The 17,984-nt window shown below is 35.3% G+C and overlaps 1 protein-coding gene across 7 annotated transcripts in view; it reads right to left on the bottom strand.

Moving 5' to 3' along the window:
• CCDC91 (coiled-coil domain containing 91) overlaps positions 1-17,984 on the bottom strand; it is a 394,145-nt gene that overhangs the window by 239,946 nt on the left and 136,215 nt on the right. For 5 of the 7 annotated variants that reach the window (XM_025283437.3, XM_044941290.2, XM_025283433.3 and 2 more), the window contains 3 exons: positions 12,356-12,516; positions 10,857-11,060; positions 8,100-8,204 (listed from right to left, as the gene is read on the bottom strand). In XM_025283437.3, the coding sequence (XP_025139222.1) occupies positions 8,100-8,204; positions 10,857-11,060; positions 12,356-12,516 (470 nt within the window). Of the gene's footprint in view, positions 1-8,099; positions 8,205-10,856; positions 11,061-12,355; positions 12,517-13,387; positions 13,477-15,956; positions 16,108-17,984 lie in introns of those variants that run through there. The other 2 variants (XM_025283435.3, XM_025283434.3) reach the window with 2 other exon arrangements.

Here is a 17,984-nt window from a genome sequence, read left to right as displayed (position 1 = left end):
TGATGCTTTTGAACTACGGTGTTGGAGAAGACTCTTGAGAGTTCATTGGACTGCAACATCAAACCAGTGAATCCCAAAGGACATCAATCCCAAACATGCATTGGAAGGATTGATGCTGAGGCTGAAGCTGCAATACTTTGGCCACGTGATGCAAAGAACTGATTCCTTAGAAAAAACCCTGATGCTGGAAAAGATTGAAAGCAGGAGGAGAAGGGGATGACAGAAGTTGAGATGGTTGGATGGCATGACCGACTAGATGGACATGACTTTCAGCAAGCTCTGGGTGATGGTGAAGGACAGGGAAGCCTGGCATGCTACAGTCCATGGGTCGCAAAGAGTCGGACACAACTGAGGGAGTGAACGACAACAACAACTCACCAGAGAGGTCAGCAGGCCAGTGTGAGGACAGCAGGTAAGACGGAGGGGCCTACCATTCCCGTAAGTATGAGTGTCCCTAGTGTTAATGGCCTGGATAAACCAGATCCAGTAAACTCTATGTCAAGAGAAAGCCAGCCCCATACTGAGCAGAAAAAGCTAAGAACGGAATCCACACAGACCAAGTCAGAGACAACAACAACAACAAAAAGAAAAAGGAAGGAAAAGAATATCAAGTCAAAGTGAAAGAAAGGAACAGCAGCAGAAAAATCTACAAAGTTTGCCACATCCTTTTAATCTGACAAAAATACAAGAGCACTATACCATCATGAGGGTAAAAAAAGCCTTAAATCACTCCTCCAGTTAAAAAGATCAAGAAAACTAATTTTGCATAAAAACAAAATAAAATTATTAAGTCAAATGCCAGACAATGTTTTATTTATATATTTATGGAACAGCATGACAGCCCTACAGAATATAAAGGCACAGCAGAAATATGTAGTTCAAAAAGAAATTTTAAATTCTATCCCTGTACATCAAGGTAAGTTAAAAGATATTATGAAAGTAATAAAGTAGATTATAGAATAATATGAATTATTATTAGAAAAATTCAGGAATGATGTAAGAAATTTTTAAAAATTATAACAGAATAAATTATTTCAGAATTGATGACTAATTAAAAAGAACATAATATGAAATGAGCTGAATGGATAATACCTTAAGAGAACACATTTAAGAACACATTTAAGAACACATTTAAGAACATTTATTTTCTTAACACCTTAAGAGAATAAGAGGAAACACATTTTACGTCAAAAGTAAATGAAAAAAGAGATGAAAAGCATTCAAGAATAAAGGGCAATATGGAAGACAAAGAGTAACCAATACACACACAATTAGTCACCAGAATGAATAAAACATAGTGAGAAAATAATACAGGTATTAAGTTTATAATTAATAAAAACTACTTGACATTTAGAAAGAGGAATTGAAACTATATATGTATATTAAAGGACACACTGGAAATCTAGGAAAGTCAATCCAGAATGACCAATACCAAGACATATTATAGTAAAATTATTTGACTTTAAAAAGTAAGAAATTGAAAGAATAGACTGAAAAGAAGCAGTACTTACAATAAAAGAAAACAGAATAATATATTCAGATACCCATGAAATGAAAATAATAAGGAATCTCTTAATGAGCCACTATGCATGGGCATCCAAGAAATATTCTTAAAAAAGGAAAAGGAGAATATTTTCTCAAATAAAAGTGTATTTATTTAGTACACTACCATCTGTATATAGGCATGCCTCACAGATATTGTGGGTTTGATTCCAAACCACCACAATAAAGTGATACTGAAATAAAGCAAGTCACACAAATATTTTGGCAAGTGTGACACAAAAGTTATGTTTACAGCATGCTTTCATCTATTAAGTGTGCAAATAGCATTATGTGTAAAAAAACAATGTAGTGACCTTAGTCAAAAAATACTTTACTGCTAAAAATTACCAGTAATCATTTGAGTCTTCAGTGAATTCTACTCCTTTTGCTGGTGGAGGGTTTTGCCTCAGTGTTGATGGCTTCTGACTGATCAAGATAGTGGTTGCTGATGGCTGTGGTAGTATGGCAATTTCTTGAAATAAGGCTAGCAATGAAGTTGGCCACGACGACTGACTCTTCCTTTCACAAACACTCTCGGTAGCATGCAATGCTGCTTGATATATTGGACCCACAGTAGAACTTTTCCAAAACTAGAGTCAATCCTTCCAAACCCTGCCATTTACCACCTAAGCTTATATAATATTCTAAACCCTGGTTGTCATTTGACCACTTTCACAGAATTTTCACGTAAAGCAGATTCCATCTCAAGAAACCACTCTCCCTGCTAAACCAAAAGAAGCAACTCTTAAATTTCAGTAACGTCTCCAGGCTCTATTTTTAATTCTACTTCTCTTGCTATTTCTACCATCAACTACATTTTGGTTTACTTATGCAGAACTGATTAATTCCTCACAAGTTATCAAGTTAAATGCTCAAGGATATCAAAGCCATTGCTTTAATGCCATAAAGCATAACTAAAAATATTACAGTGGTCTCTGGCTAAGCACCCAACTTCCCAACAGCTGACTAGTATTCAGTTTAAAACTATACAAAAATACTAAGCATAATATGTATTCTTATTGAAGTAATGTAACCTCTGAAATCAGCAACAGAACACAAGTAAAAACCCATTTATGAGATCAATTGAAAGTCCTCTGAAACACTGGATTTTCACAATATTTTTTTTAAATTAAATTCTCAAACAGAATACTCAACATACTATATAACTAAGCAACATCAATGGGGAATAGCATTTGGAGGAACAGACTCAATCTTTAAAGAGTTTGTATAGAAAATTCCCAAATCTAGCCATAGGTACCAATACTGACAACTATCAGAGATGATTTAACAATCAGCTAAGATCTATTAGTTAAACCTGTTAAAATGTGGTCACACTATGAGATGCACAGTTTGATAAACTTCTAAATTTCCTCACTGCCTGTCACAGGTGTGATGTACTTGCTATGAGAGTCAAAGAAAGAAAACAGAAGACACTGGAATCCAAATTATACTAAGATAAGTTCTCTATTCATGTTTCATGAGAAGTCCTTTAAATAGCTACCTCAAACGCAGCATGACTCACTTTTCTTCCTCTGCTTGGGCTACACACCCTGGACAGAACAGGAAAGGAGAGGTAGTGCACACCCCCATTGTACTGCAGGCTTCACGTTCTTTGTTATTTCCTTCTGTTATCAGCACATTCACACCCCTCCACCTAGCCTAGCAGTTAGACCATATCACAAAAATCAACACTGGCAGAATTCTCTGTAACAGTTAATGTTTTTGTTTTGGGTTTTTTTTTTTTTCCCCAAAGTTTAAGGCTCTTACAAACATTCCATTTATTAATTATTCCATCTCTGGTTAGACTAAAATCATGACAAAGGCTCACCCAACACTAGTCTAAGTAGAGGCAGATTTCTTTACAAGACTGAAAACTGAAGTACTACATTTTCAGAGCACTTGAAAATACCTAGATTTTTCATGGTGATGAGAAGGTGTGAATTTTTTTTTTCTCTTTTTCTGTATTGTACACCTCCACACATAAACTTTTCAGTCAATTTAATCCACTCTTGCCAGGTTATCTTTGTGTACTCCTGGATATTTTGCTTCATTTAGGATGTCCAGAGAAGCAAGCACCAATATATTATCCCTATCATCAAAAATAGCAGAAAAGAAAATGTTTTCTATTTCATTGAGCTCCACACACATTTAGAAAACTTGTATGTAATATATGGCTTAATATAAAAATTATATGGATTACCATAGTCCGAAGAAAATACACAATAAATACATTAACTTTCAAATATCTGAGAGATGACTGACAGGCCAAAAATTCAAGCAAAAAACTTTATATTCATGATTCCAAAACTCACTTTTGCTAAAATTTCATCTTACTTATATTTAGCATAGAGTATTCTCCTTTGATATTCACAAATTTAATCACATTTTCTATTTCTTAAAAAGTACTAGATAGAACAAACTTTGTACCAGTTTTTTTAAAGGGCTATAGTCCCATAAAAAAATGAATTACACAAAGTAGGTTAAAGAGTAAAGCCCAAGATTTTCTCAATTCTTAATAATCAGGTACAATTAATTTAAAAATATTTATTAAAAATATACTTCCAAAAAGTCTAACACATAACCTATTTATGCATAAACTTATAAGTATAATACAGATATAGAGATTTATGAATTATCTCACAAATTGAGCTACACATATTTTTATTTGCCCCTCCTCTATCTACAATGACTCTGAGTTGATTACTTAACACTAATTTCGTTAAAAAAAAATTTACTCAAAATACTTACTTTAAATTAATGTATTTTAAGGTGGAATTGATTTCCTGTAGTAGCTACAACACATATTTAAAATTTAAAATATTCCTTCTTATTTCACTTCTAGACTAAGATGAGGTAGATGCACCTCTCCCTAGATTTCTCAGTAAGTACAGCTGAAAGGCCCGGACATTATCTTTAAAACAACTCTAAGAAGACTACAGAGGGAGACAAGAAAACAGACCACCTGGGAATCTGAGGACCCAGGAATGACACAGTTGCAAATTTTTTAAGTTTGCTTTTAGTCTCCCTCATAAATTCCAAACTGGATAATGGAATGACCAGCAATGAGGACATGCCAATGAGCACAAACTAAACAAGCCCAGAGAAAAGCTCTCCTTCTCTACCCAAAGGTTCACCAAAGGGGCAACCTAGCAGAACAGGTAACTTTTAGATAGTAAACACCCTGCTGCTGCTACTGCTGCTAAGTCACTTCAGTCGTGTCTGACTCTGTGCGACCCCATAGACAGCAGCCCACCAGGCTCCCCCGTCTCTGGGATTCCCCAGGCAAGAACACTGGAGTGGGTAAGTAAACACCCTATGAGAGTCAAACCTCTTGGAAAAAAACATGATCCCTTCTCCAGCTCTATAAGCAAAGACCAAAATGATAAGCCCAGACTTCTTCCATCACCCAGTAGTGATATAGAAACTAAACAGAACGTCTGTCTTTGAGTTCAATTTGACTATTAGACTTCCTAGTACACTTTTCTATCACTTATTTAGCCAAGGTGATAAAATACTCCCTAAGTTACTTTACTCTTTTTTACACATAGTAAGAAAAGGAGAGAGGTCCTTTTTGGTACTGAATGAAAATCACCTAAAAAATGTTTTCTTGGGAAGTATTGTTTCTAGTAAAAGGAAAGTATTTTTAATATTGAATATTAGTTTTAATATTGAATATTAGTTTTTAAAACTTTTAATACTGAATATCCATTTTGAAAACTGAAGTTGTTACTCTTAGATTATCACTATTGACAGTAAAAGCAGTACTTCAGCAATTATGTTGTCACTATTGGCCTTCACTATGGAAAGCTCAAAGTGTTATGATGTCAGGTGTTGGTCTCTCAGGTACGTTATTGTTCCCATTAACAGACTGAGAAACTGAATTTCAAAGGTATCTGTCCCACTAGCAGGCCCAGAATAAGTCACTCAATGCAGAGAAAAGAAAACACAAAGTATTCAGTATTCAGTACTGAACCTACTTATAAGCACTATAATTCTAAGTATGTGACTATAAATGTGGACATACACACTGTAATTAGCCCTTGGGGAGCAGGGTGCATTATATTAATGAATTCTTGCATTCAAGAGTATTGACTGAGCCATATTATAAGCCAGTATTGCTCCAGGCATTGGAAAGGAAAGTTCCTAATCTCATGGAGCTTACACTCTGGTGGGGGAAAACAAAAAATAAACAAATCAAAATGAAATAATAGGTGTTATGACAAGAGGGGGGAAAAAAAGCAAAGAAATGGGGATAGGAAACGCTGACCATGTACACAGGTTCTTATTTTCTACAGAATAGTCAAAGAAAGCTTCCAGAAGAAGGTAGCATTTGAGCAAGTTTCTAAAGGTAGCAAGGGTTCATGAGAGTTGTTAAGGAGTACAATTTTCAAACAGTTGAAACGTGATTCACATAAATATAAAGGAAATACATCACAGACTTAATCTACTCTTTATTAATGAATCATTTATGTTAACAGAATGAATCAGATGTTAAGACCATTGCAAAGAGCATTTCAATTGGCACACCTATAAAAAGGGCATCCCAGGCAGTGCTAGTGGTAAAGAACCTGCATGTCAACACAGGAGACATAAGCGACACGGGTTCAATGCCTGGGTGGGAAGATCCCCTGGAGGAGAGGATGGCAACCCACTCCAATATTCTTACCTGGAGAATCCCATGGATAGGGGAGCCTAGCAGGCTACAGTCCATAGTGTCAAAAAGAGTCAGACAACTGAAGCAACTTAACACACATGGATAGAAAATTTAAATAACAGAGTATTAGACTAAGCAAGAGTGCTAGTTAGAAACAAAAATGATGAATATCCTATAAGGTAATATCAACAGTATTTTTTGAAATTCTAACAGACCAGTATTGTTTGTATCTTTTCTGTCAAAAAAAAATTGACATGTAATGTCAATACAACTAAGACTTTTAATCAACAGTAAACAGTGAGCACTGTTTAATAGCACTGCTACATTTCTCCTAAATAATCCGTGAGTAGGTCGAGTAAGTAATGTCCTCCTAGGGCACTGAAAGAACACACTGTTAATGCTTTTCCTTATTTTCAAGTTTTGCCCTTTTTAAAACAAAACCATGCAGATATCTGAAAGGAAGAGCATTCCAGTCAGAGACAATGTGAATGAATCACAAATTGTTTCCCTCCATTCACCACCCCAACAGGCAGGGAATGCTCTCAGTAACACAGACTCACACATTTACCTGGACCTCATTAGGAACCCAGTGTAAGTTAGCAGCTGAGGTGAGGCCAGCAAGGGTCAGTGGGGGTGGTGTATGTGTAGGGGGGCGCGGTTGTTGGCAATGAGTTGGAGAGAAGTCAGAAAATTTACACTGAAAGGAGGAGAATGATAATTGAGGTTGGGTTATGAAGTGATTCACATTTTTAAAAACATTATTTCACCTGCTGAAACAAAGACTCATTAGGAGTGAAGAGCAAGGGTAGAAGCTAGAAGACCACTTAGAAGACTATTAAAATGATCTATGCAAATAAACAAGTAAATACACAGTTTGTCAGATGTAAAAAGTGCAGTGGAGAAAAATAAAGGAGAATATGGGAAGGCTGGTAGGGGATGTCAGCACTGTCTAAAAGGTTTCCCTTGATAAGGTGAGACTGGCATGGAGACCAGGATGATATCAAAAAGTAAACCATGCAGAAAAGTGAGGGATGTGTATTCTAGACAGAGGGATAAAGTAAAACAATTGAGGAGAAAGAGTCAGGGAAAAGAAGGGAGAAGGGACGCAAGAAAATGAAGGGCCTTGCAAACCGTTTTAAGGACTTACTTGACTTTTAGTTTGGGTGAGATGAGAAGCCACCGAAGGTTTCAAAGCAGAGAAATGACATGAGCAGCTTTAACTATTAAACAGATCACAGTGGCTGCCATGTAGAGAATGATCTGTAAGTGGGCAATGACAGAAGCAGAAAGATAAGTTAGAACAGAAGATACTTCAGTATTCCAAGGAAGAAATAAGGGAGGCTTAGAATAGGTTGGCAGCAGTGACCATAATGATAAACAGTCGAAACCTGGATATTGTGAAGGTAGAGCCAATAGCTAAAGGAACAGACTTGGAGTAAGTACAAAAGGAGTAAATCTGGGTTTCAGCTTTAGCAACTGGAAAGACAGAATCGCTATTTACTGAGATGAGTAAGACTGCAGAAGAAACAAATTTGTTAAGGAAATGTGAGGAGAAGAGGAGACTGATTACATTTATGAAAAAGGTTAAATATATCAGTTCTTTTCAAATGTAATCACAATATGAAAAACTGCAATGTGCAATTTCCAAATTGAGAAAATCATCAGAAACAAAATATTTTAGGCCAGATTGAAACTCAAGCAACTAACCTTCACAGCTTCTCAGAGACATCTACTTTTCAAAATGGCATTTATCATTGATTTCATCAATATTAGTCAGTATTTTACATATTTAAGCAACTATCTGATCCCTCACTCATAAAGCATTTATTGAGCACTTTCTGAAATTACATATGACATGCTTCATCAAAAGGCCTACATATTAAATTTTTAATTCACTGTTTACCTGAAGTTCTTTGTATCTATCTTGAAAAGAAATGGCCTCTTGCTCTTTTTCTTTAAGGAAATCTTTTTCTAAGATACTATGTTTCTCCATCAATGATTCCACATCCTAAAAGAAAAAACCAAGAGTAAATTGTGTAATATTTATGGCAAAAAATAGACTCTGATTTTTCAATGACACAATAGAAAATATATGGAAAGGAAAGAACCCGCAGTAAGTATGGTCTTTAAATTTCAACAATATAAAATGTACGTTTAACTCTCATTTCCAGACCAATACCAAACACTAACATTAACACTAACCTTGATATAATACTAAAAGCATTCATGCTAAATAAATACATAAAAGCATTTAAGCTAACTATAAACATGCTACTTCAACATATTGTACAGGAGGCAGGAATCAAGACCATCCCGAAGGAAAAGAAAAGCAAAAAGGCAAAATGGTTGTCGAGGAGGCCTTACAAATAGCTGTGAAAAGAAGAAAAGCTAAAGGCAAAGGTGAAAAGGAAAGATCTATCCATTTGAATGCAGAGTTACAAAGAACAGCAAGGAGAGATAAGAAAGCCTTCCTCAGCAATTGATGCATAGAAACAGAGGAAAACAATAGAATGGGAACCACTAGAAATCTCTTCAAGAAAATAAAAGATACCAAAAGAACATTTCATGCAAAGATGGGTACAATAAAGGACAGAAACGATATGGACCTAACAGAAGAAGATATTAAGAAGAGGTGGCAAGAATACACAGAAGAACTATACAAAAAAGATCTTCATGACCCAGATAATGATGATGGTGTGATTACTCATCTAGAGCCAGACATTCTGGAATGCGAAGTGAAGTGGGCCTTAGGAAGCATCACTAGGGACAAAGCCAGTAGAGGTGACAGAATTCCAGTTGAGCAATTTCAAACCCTACAAGATGATGCCGTGAAAGTGCTGCACACAATATGCCAGCAAATTTGGAAACTCAGCAGTGGCCACAGGACTGGAAAAAGTCAGTATTCATTCCAATCCCAAAGAAAAGCAATGCCAAATGCTCAAACAATCACAATTGCACTCATCTCACACACTAGTAAAGTAATGATCAAAATTCTCCAAGCCAGGCTTCAACAGTACATGAACCATGAACTTCTAGATGTTCAAGCTGGATTTAGAAAAGACAGAGGAACGAGAGATAATCATAGAAAGAGCAAGAGAGTTCCCGAAAAACATGTACTTCAGCTTTTTTGACTATGCCAAAGCTATGACTGTGTGGACCACAACAAACTCTAGAAAATTCTTAAAGAGATAGCAATACTAAAACACCTGATCTTGAGAAACCTGTATGTAGGTCAGGAAGGAACAGGAAGAACTGGACATGAAACAGCGGACTGGTTCCAAATAGAAAAAGGAGTACGTCAAGGCTGTATATTGTCACCCTGTTTATTTAACTTACATGCAGAGTACATCATGCAAAACACTGGGCTGGATGAAGCACAAGCTGGAATCAAGATTGCTGGGAGAATTATCAATAACCTCATATATGCAGATGACACCACCCTTATGGCAGAAAGTGAAGAGGACCTAAAAAGCCTCCTGATGAAAGTGAAAGAGGAGAGTGAAAAAGTTGGCTTAAAACTCAACATTCAGAAAACTAAGATCATGGCACCTGGTCCCACCACTTCATGGCAAATAGATGGGGAAACCTTGGGAATAGTGACAGACTTTATTTTTGGGGCTCCAAAATCACCACCGATGGTGACTGCAGCCATAAAATTAAAAGACGCTTGCTCCTTGGAAGAAAAGTTACGACCAACCAAGACAGCATATTAAAAAGAAGAAACATTGCTTTGCCAACAAATGCCATCTACTTAAAGCTATGGTTTTTCCAGTAGTCATGTATGGATGTGAGAGTTGGAGTATAAAGAAAGCTGAGTGGCGAAGAATTGATTCTTTTGAACTGTGGTGTTGGAGAAGACTCTTGAGAGTCCCTTGGACTGCAAGGAGATCCAACCAGTCAATCCTAAAGGAAATTTGCCCTGAATATTCATTGGAACAACTGATGCTGAAGCTGAAACTCCAATACTTTGGCCACCTGATGTGAAGAAGTGACTCACTGGAAAAGACTCTGATACTGGGAAAGATTGAAGGCAGGAGGAAAAGGGGACAACAGAGGATGAGATGGTTGGATGGCATCCCTAACTCAATGGACTTGAGTTTAAGTAAACTCCAGTAGTTGGCAATGGAGAGAGAGGCCTGGCGTGCTGTGGTCCATGAGGTCGCAAAGAGTCGGACATGACTGATCCTCTGAACTGAACTGACCTCAACACATACTCAAGTCTTTTTATAGAGACATTTGTAGAAAACAGAAATAAGAACACACATAAATAATTTACTAGAACAGCTGTATTTCTAAGTATTCTGTCAAATATTGCATGATGCGTGACTTCTCTAAAGACAAATGAATAGTACAAATCTTCTAATCTACATACAATTGCAACACTATGTACTTTCAAAATAAAGAAACCCAAAGGAAAGCATTCATTACGAAAACAAAAAAATCTAGTAAAAGTCATTCATATCTTTAAAAGTATATATTTATGGCTAGAAATTTCTTATCAAAGGCTTTTGTAAGTGATAGACTCATCTAACAGATTTAAGCATATCACAAAGAGCATAACAGCTTTTCCACTGATGAATTTTCAATCAGAGGTTGGGACTATATTGTATTTCAGAATATGTAATTCAAACATTTATTTTTTAGGCAAATGTAAATATACCTTTTTAATTCTCTGTTTTTCTTCCTCAGAAACTTTGAGTTTCATCTCCAGAGTTGAAATTTTCTGCTGAAGCTGTATGTTTGATACATTGGCTCCAGGATCCTCAGAATCATCCACAAGAGCAATTGTTCCATTACTTTTCTCATCAGTTAAACCCAATGGAAAAAGTGAGATATCCAGATGAGTGTGCGTTGATTGCTGAATCTAAACCACATTAAAAACACACACACACACACACACAAGAGAGGAAAGTTTACACTGTACCAAGAAAGAAATCACCCAAAGAGCACTAGAAACCACATTGGAAATTAAGCTGTAGCAAAGGTTCTGAAATTATTTCACCCTATAAGTAAATCAACAGAAGACCTCAAACTGTTACAACAATCTGATCTAAGAAAGAAAATTTTCTCTAAACTTAAAAGTTTAAGGTTTTTATTATTTTCCAAACAAAGCACTAAAAAACTTAAAACTTTTTTCTTATGTTGAGGGTGTATAATAAGTATAGAAAATTCTGACACTCACAAGTTCTTGAATTTACACACACATTCAGAATTTGCTTATCTATTACATTATACATCAGAATTTGAAATTAATCAATAATCTTTAATTGATCATCATTTTTTGGAAATGTAGTGCTCAAGTCACATTCTGCTTCAAAAAGTTGTAACAAATACAGATGAATTAAAAGAAAAAAAAAAATTGATCATCGCTTTCTGGTAAAGATAACAGGTGACTCAAGATTGTATATAGCACTTTGGAAATCTGGACTAAGTCCAGCATCTAGCACAAGGCCTGGATCAATAAGTATTTGAAAGAATAAATATTATGACTGCTATATTTTTGTTTTTAATCTAAAATTGATATGAATACTCTAATACTTGAAAACATATTTTAAGTTCCCCTGAAAGAGAAATATTTTTTTTATTTTTTAAGATTTATTAATTTATGTATGTATTTATTTTATTTTATTTTTGGCTGCACTGGGTCTTCATTGCTACATGTGGGCTTTCTCTAGTTGTCGTGAATGGGACTACTTTCTGTTGTGATGTGCGGGCTTCCCATTGCAGTAGCTGCTCTTGTTGCAGAGCATGGCTCTAGAGATACAGGCGTCAGAAGCTGTGGCTCCTGATCTCCAGAGCACTCGGTAGTTGTGGTGCATGGGCTTAGTTGCTCCGAGGCATGTGGGCTCTTTCCAGACTAGGGATCAAACCAGTATCCCCTGCAGCAGTAGGTGGATTCTTAACCACTAGACAACAAGGGAAGCCCCAAGAAAAAGTTTTTTGTAATTATTTTCCTTTTTGAAATTCACAATTTCCAATGCAAAAGTAAGTCTATTTTAATAAATAAGATATTCAAATCATATTTTAGTAACTAAAGCTATTTGGACACAAAGAGTATCTACAGGAAAAAAAAAAAAGGGAAATCAGGCAAACTTCAATTAAATTAGTATGCAATTTTTTAAGTAGGAAAACTTCCTATAAAAATTTGCTTGTCTTTACCTGTGCTTTAGGAATAGTCTGACTGCCAATGCTGTTATCTGCATGTGTATTCTCTGGTGATGCAATGATGGGCTCAGAAGAGAGGCAGCCAACTGAAGGGGAAGTGTGGTCATGGTCCAATACAATCTCAGGAGAAGCTGGAGAAAGATGGACTCCAGATACTGAAGGAAAACAAATAAACCAAAAAAACGTATTAGTAAAGGGAAAATAAAGAGCAATTAAGGGGAAGAAAGAGAGTAGAGGGAAGGAAAGGAAACAGGACAAGGAAAGTAAAAGCAAAGGATAGAAAATGAGGATTCTATGATTACTTTTCAGGGACTGTTATCTAAGATCTAAAACTAGTGTTTCTAAATTTAACATGACATTTCCATGTAAGACCCAGGCAAACAAAACAATTTAATAGAATCTTAATGTTTACATACTAATACATTACCACAGGGGTCCATTTGCAACTCAGAAATTATTTAACTTTATTATTTACCTATTCAGTTAGTTACGAAAAGCACTAGAATGCCTACCAGTGCCAGACACAGGCACTAGGCACCTAGAAGACAGCAATGAGCAGGACATGCATCCACGTATTCAGTGACTTTATGACCCAAGAGGCAAATCAGATGAATTAGTTATTACCAGAGCTAAGGGGAAAAAGAATGACATTACAATAGTTAATCTACTGTCTCTAGGTTAATTTCTTCTTTTACAACAACATAAGATTTTTTTTCATATTAAGGTCAATTTTTGTTTGTTTCCACAGACAAATAATGGTGAAATGCAACTCTGTAGTTAGTTTCACAACAAAACATTATTAGATTGTAATTAGAGTTCAAGCACAAAGGTCACAAAAGGAAAGCCAATTCCAAACATGAAATGAGACAAAAATATTGATGACAGCAAAATAAACAGATTATTTTCTAATGTCCCTTATAAGAATTCAAATACATTTGCATATGTGTTTTAATGTTTAAGAAGAGAAATTAAATCACTTTTAAGAGTAATTCATTTATCTGTTTTGACTGTCTAAATTATAAAGACCTTTATTCCACATTGGCATCAGTAGCAACGTCAGCGAAGCTCTAGCATAAATTCTGGAAGGCAGCTCACAATGGCAATTGCATTTTTCCCTGAAGAAAGACATTTATAAGGTCATTAGGTATTAACAAACTAAAGACTGTATCAATTTTTTATTGGTACCATACAGGACTACTTAACTATCTTATATATGCTTTTACTGTGTATCTATATTGTATTTTTCAAATACTGTGTGCCATACTGGGTAAGGTATCCTTGTTTCTCTAACAAGCATTTCACTATTTTAACTAAAACACAAAAAAAAACCCTGTAATTTTAATTCACATTTCTACTTGATGTGTCTTTTTCAGAAATTATTTTTTCTATGCTTCATTATTCTATATGCTAACAGATATCCCTAAAATGTCAAAATAGTCTAACTTCTAATTTTAAATTAAAATCGTAGCACTGTTTATAATAGCCAGGACATGGAAGCCACCTAGATGTCCATCAGCAGATGAATGGATAAGAAAGCTATGGTACATATACACAATGGAATATTACTCAGCCAATAAAAAGAATACATCTGAATCAGTTCTAATGAGGTGGATGAAACTGGAGCCTATTATACAGAGTGAAGTAAGCCAGAAAGAAAAACACCAATACAGTATACTAACACATATATATGGAATTTAGAAATATGGTAACAATAACCCTGTATATGAGACAGCAAAAGAGACACTGATGTATAGAACAGTCTTTTGGACTCTGTGGGAGAGGGAGAGGGAGAGGGTGGGATGATTTGGGAGAATGGCATTGAAACATGTATAATATCATATATGAAACAAGTCTCCAGTCCAGGTTCGATGCACGATACTGGATGCTTGGGGCTGGTGCACTGGGACGACCCAGAGGGATGGTATGGGGAGGGAGGAGGGAGGAGGGTTCAGGATGGGGAACACATGTATACCTGTGGTGGATTCATTATGATATATGGCAAAACCAATATTGTAAAGTTAAAAAATAAAATTTAAAAAATAAATAAATAAATATTTGTTGAAAACCTACCATGCCCTCTTCTAGTTGCTGAGTTATTAACAAAAAAAAAATTATACTAAAAATATTACTAACCTTTTAAAGGAATGATAATAGGTACTGAAGTATAGTAAAAAGGAATACAGCCTTATGATTAAGAGCATAAACTTTGAAATTATAGTGCCAAAATAAGTACAAAACAGTTGGCAAATTTACTTAACTTCCTTCAGTTTGCTCATTTGTAAAACTGACATAGAGGTGATGATGAGGTTTTAATTGACTAAAATATGTAAAGCTTTTAGCACTGTGCTGAAATTACCTTCATCATTACTTCAAAGATTGTTAAAATTTGTTGGACAAGTATGTTTACTTCTGGGTATAAAAGGTACAAAGTGTATGGATAGGTTTCCCCAGTGGCTCAGCAGTAAAGTATCCGAGGAAGCTGAGGCTCCTGCATCTCCTGGACTGGCAGGCAGATTCTTTACCATTACGCCACCTTGGTGTCCGGAGATGGTCTGCAATCAAGAGACTTGGGTTTGATCTCTATGTAGGGAAGATCCCCCAGAGAAGGAAATGGCAACTAACTCCAGTATAACTTGCCTGGAAAATCCCATGGACAGAGGAGGCTGGCAGACTACAGTCCATGGGGTCGCAAAAGTCAGACACAACTTAGCGACCAATACCACCATGCATGTTATTCATATTTATATTGATAATGTAAGACAAAATGCCACGTTGTCATGAGTTAAATTCTCACTCTGTAACATTATATGTTCAAGTACGCCATGTTAAGAAAAGAAAGAGGGAAAGAGGGTAGAATAAAGGAAGTAAGAGAAAGGAATGAGATAAATAAAGGAAAGGAAAAGGGAGGTTGAGGGAGGAAAGTACGGAGGGCGAGGAAGCACCCTCACATTCACACTCCAATAGTTACCACCACCTTCTCACACTGTCCCTTCACAACCAAATTTCCTTTTTCTTTCAAATCCCCGTCACTCCACTAGACTCATAATTTATGATATTAATTTTCCTTTCAGCTATTATTAAGTTAAATGAACATTTCTTATTTTATCCTTCTTTTACTCCAGAGCACATAACACTAATGACTTTCCCTTTTCCTTGAAACTTTTCCTTTGGCACCTATAAGCCACTATATCCTAAATTCCTGGAGGAAGGCATGGCAACCCACTGCAGTATTCTTGTCTGGAGAATCCCATGGACAGAGGAGCCTGACAGGCTACAGAGTGGGACATGACTGAAGTGACTTAGCACACACACGCACACACATCCTAAATTCCTTCTAGTATTTTGACTTTTTTTCTTGTTTTTCAGACTCTTTTCCACTCAATCTTAATTTCACTGTTTTTTACACCCTCTAATCTTCTCAGTATTCACAATATTCTTACCAGGTTCAGAAGTTCTTATTTAAATTATCATCTATAAGCTAATGACAAATGATTCACATCTCCAGCACAAACCATTCTACAGACCTCCTGATCCAGAGGCTCACCTAACCACCAGACCGTTGCATTGAGCTGTCTGGTACATGCATCACACTTACCCATTATCTTACATAAGCCTGCTTTATTTCATGTTAATAGTATCCCAAAGAAATATTTGCCCAACACAGAAATGATACCACTAAGTGCCAATTTCACTCCAGTCACACTGTGCTACTTACTGTTCCCTGATTAACCCACACTGTTCAGTACCTCTGTGACCTCACAATATTGTTGCTTAAGTAAAAGCCACAGCTGTGGAATCAGAATGGGTTCAAATTTGAACCATAACAACTTATTGTTATGCAGCCTTGGGCAAATTACACAAACCTCTATAAGTCACAGTTTCCTCTTCTAAAAATGTTAAAATAATACAAACAAGCTTTTCCAGGAATCTTTTTACCTACTCCATTATCCATCCAGTCACAGAACAATTTTAATTTTCCACTGTAAAGACATTACACATTTCTAAGAAATAAAGAAAACATTACATATCTATGGTATACATTTAAAGCAGTGTTTAGAAAAAACATGTAGAGCCTTGAACACTTCAATTTTAAAATGAATTAAATTTCTATATCATAAACTAAAATAGAAACAACACAGAAAACTTTAAAAGCATGTAAAAAATAATAAAGACAATGCAGATGTCAAAGGTTAAAAAAGCAGATCGAATTAATCAAAATCCTGACATTCTAAGAAAATTAAGTGAACAGTAATTAACTTATTAACTTATAAAAGGAGAAAAGTACAAATATAAAAATTAAGTCACAAAGGTAACATAATAATTAAAACAGAAGAGTTTTTTTTTAATCCTAAAATCCTCTAAGACTTCTAGGTAAATAAATTTGAAAAATCTGGATATAATGGGCAAGTCTCCATAGAAATATAGTCTATAAAAGATAACTGGATTAAAGCCAAAAAATAATTTTAAAACATATATTTCCTTGGGGAAAAAATAAAATTATAAGCCAACTACCTTATAGATAAGGGCTTCCCTGCTGGCTCAGACTAGTAAGAATCCGCCCGCAATATAGGAGAGCTAGGTTCAATTCCTGGGTTGGGAAGATCCCCTAAAGGATGGCTTATCAACACACTCCAGTATTCTTGCCTGGAGAAATCCCATGGACAGAGAAGCCTGGTGGGCTACAGTCAGTGGGATCGCAAAGAGTTGGACATGACTGAGTGACTAAGCAGACCCTATAAAGTATTTCAAGAGAATTTCTAACAAAAATTCAAAAAATGAATTATCCCAATACTCAAAAATTATTACAGAGCATTGAAAATGAAGGAAAACTTCACTACAGTTATATAATATTAACATAACATTGATAGCCAAGCCTGATAATAATAATTTAAAAAAAAACAGAACAATAAAGATCTTTAGAGTATTTAACTAAAAATAATTAGGTAAAAGTTTTAAATAAAATATTACTAAACATAATCTAACACCATATTGAGAAAATGATATGCAATGAATGAGTTTGATTTGTTCAGGAATGCAAAGATAGAGAATTCATTAATATAACATTCTATATTAATAGACTTATAGAGAAAAATGGCAAAACTAACACTGGAAAAAAAAACACTGAAGAAATAAAAACCAGTGCATACTTTCTTATGGTAAAACATACAGACCTCAGTCCTAAAGTAATCATGCTAATTAAAGGAAAAAACCTATAGGTATTTCTTCCAAGATCAGGATTAAGACAAGGATGCCTACTATCTCAATACCACTTAATACTGCACTAAAGCAATGCAATTAGACAAGAGAAATTAAATAGAAGCATAAAAATAAGAAAAGGAGGAAAACTGCCTCATGCTCCTACTAACTCAAACAGTAAACACATTCAGTAAAGTAGTAAGATATTAACTTAATGAACAGAAGCCAATAGTATTCATATGTAAAAACAATAACTATCTAGAGGATATGGTGGTAGTGAAAATATTATTTTCCATACCAACAAAGAAGATAAAATACTTAGGAATACATTTAGCAAAAAACATGAGGGAACCTTTAAAGCATTTCTGAAAGACTCAATGCTAGATCTGAACAACAATAGAGATTCTTCTGATTAGATAGGGCAACT

The sequence above is a fragment of the Bubalus bubalis genome, chromosome 4 (assembly GCF_019923935.1).
Source record: "Bubalus bubalis isolate 160015118507 breed Murrah chromosome 4, NDDB_SH_1, whole genome shotgun sequence".
Classification (NCBI taxonomy): Eukaryota; Metazoa; Chordata; class Mammalia; order Artiodactyla; family Bovidae; genus Bubalus; species Bubalus bubalis.
Note: the sequence above shows the minus strand (reverse complement) of the source record. Positions and strands in the feature narration are given on the sequence as shown.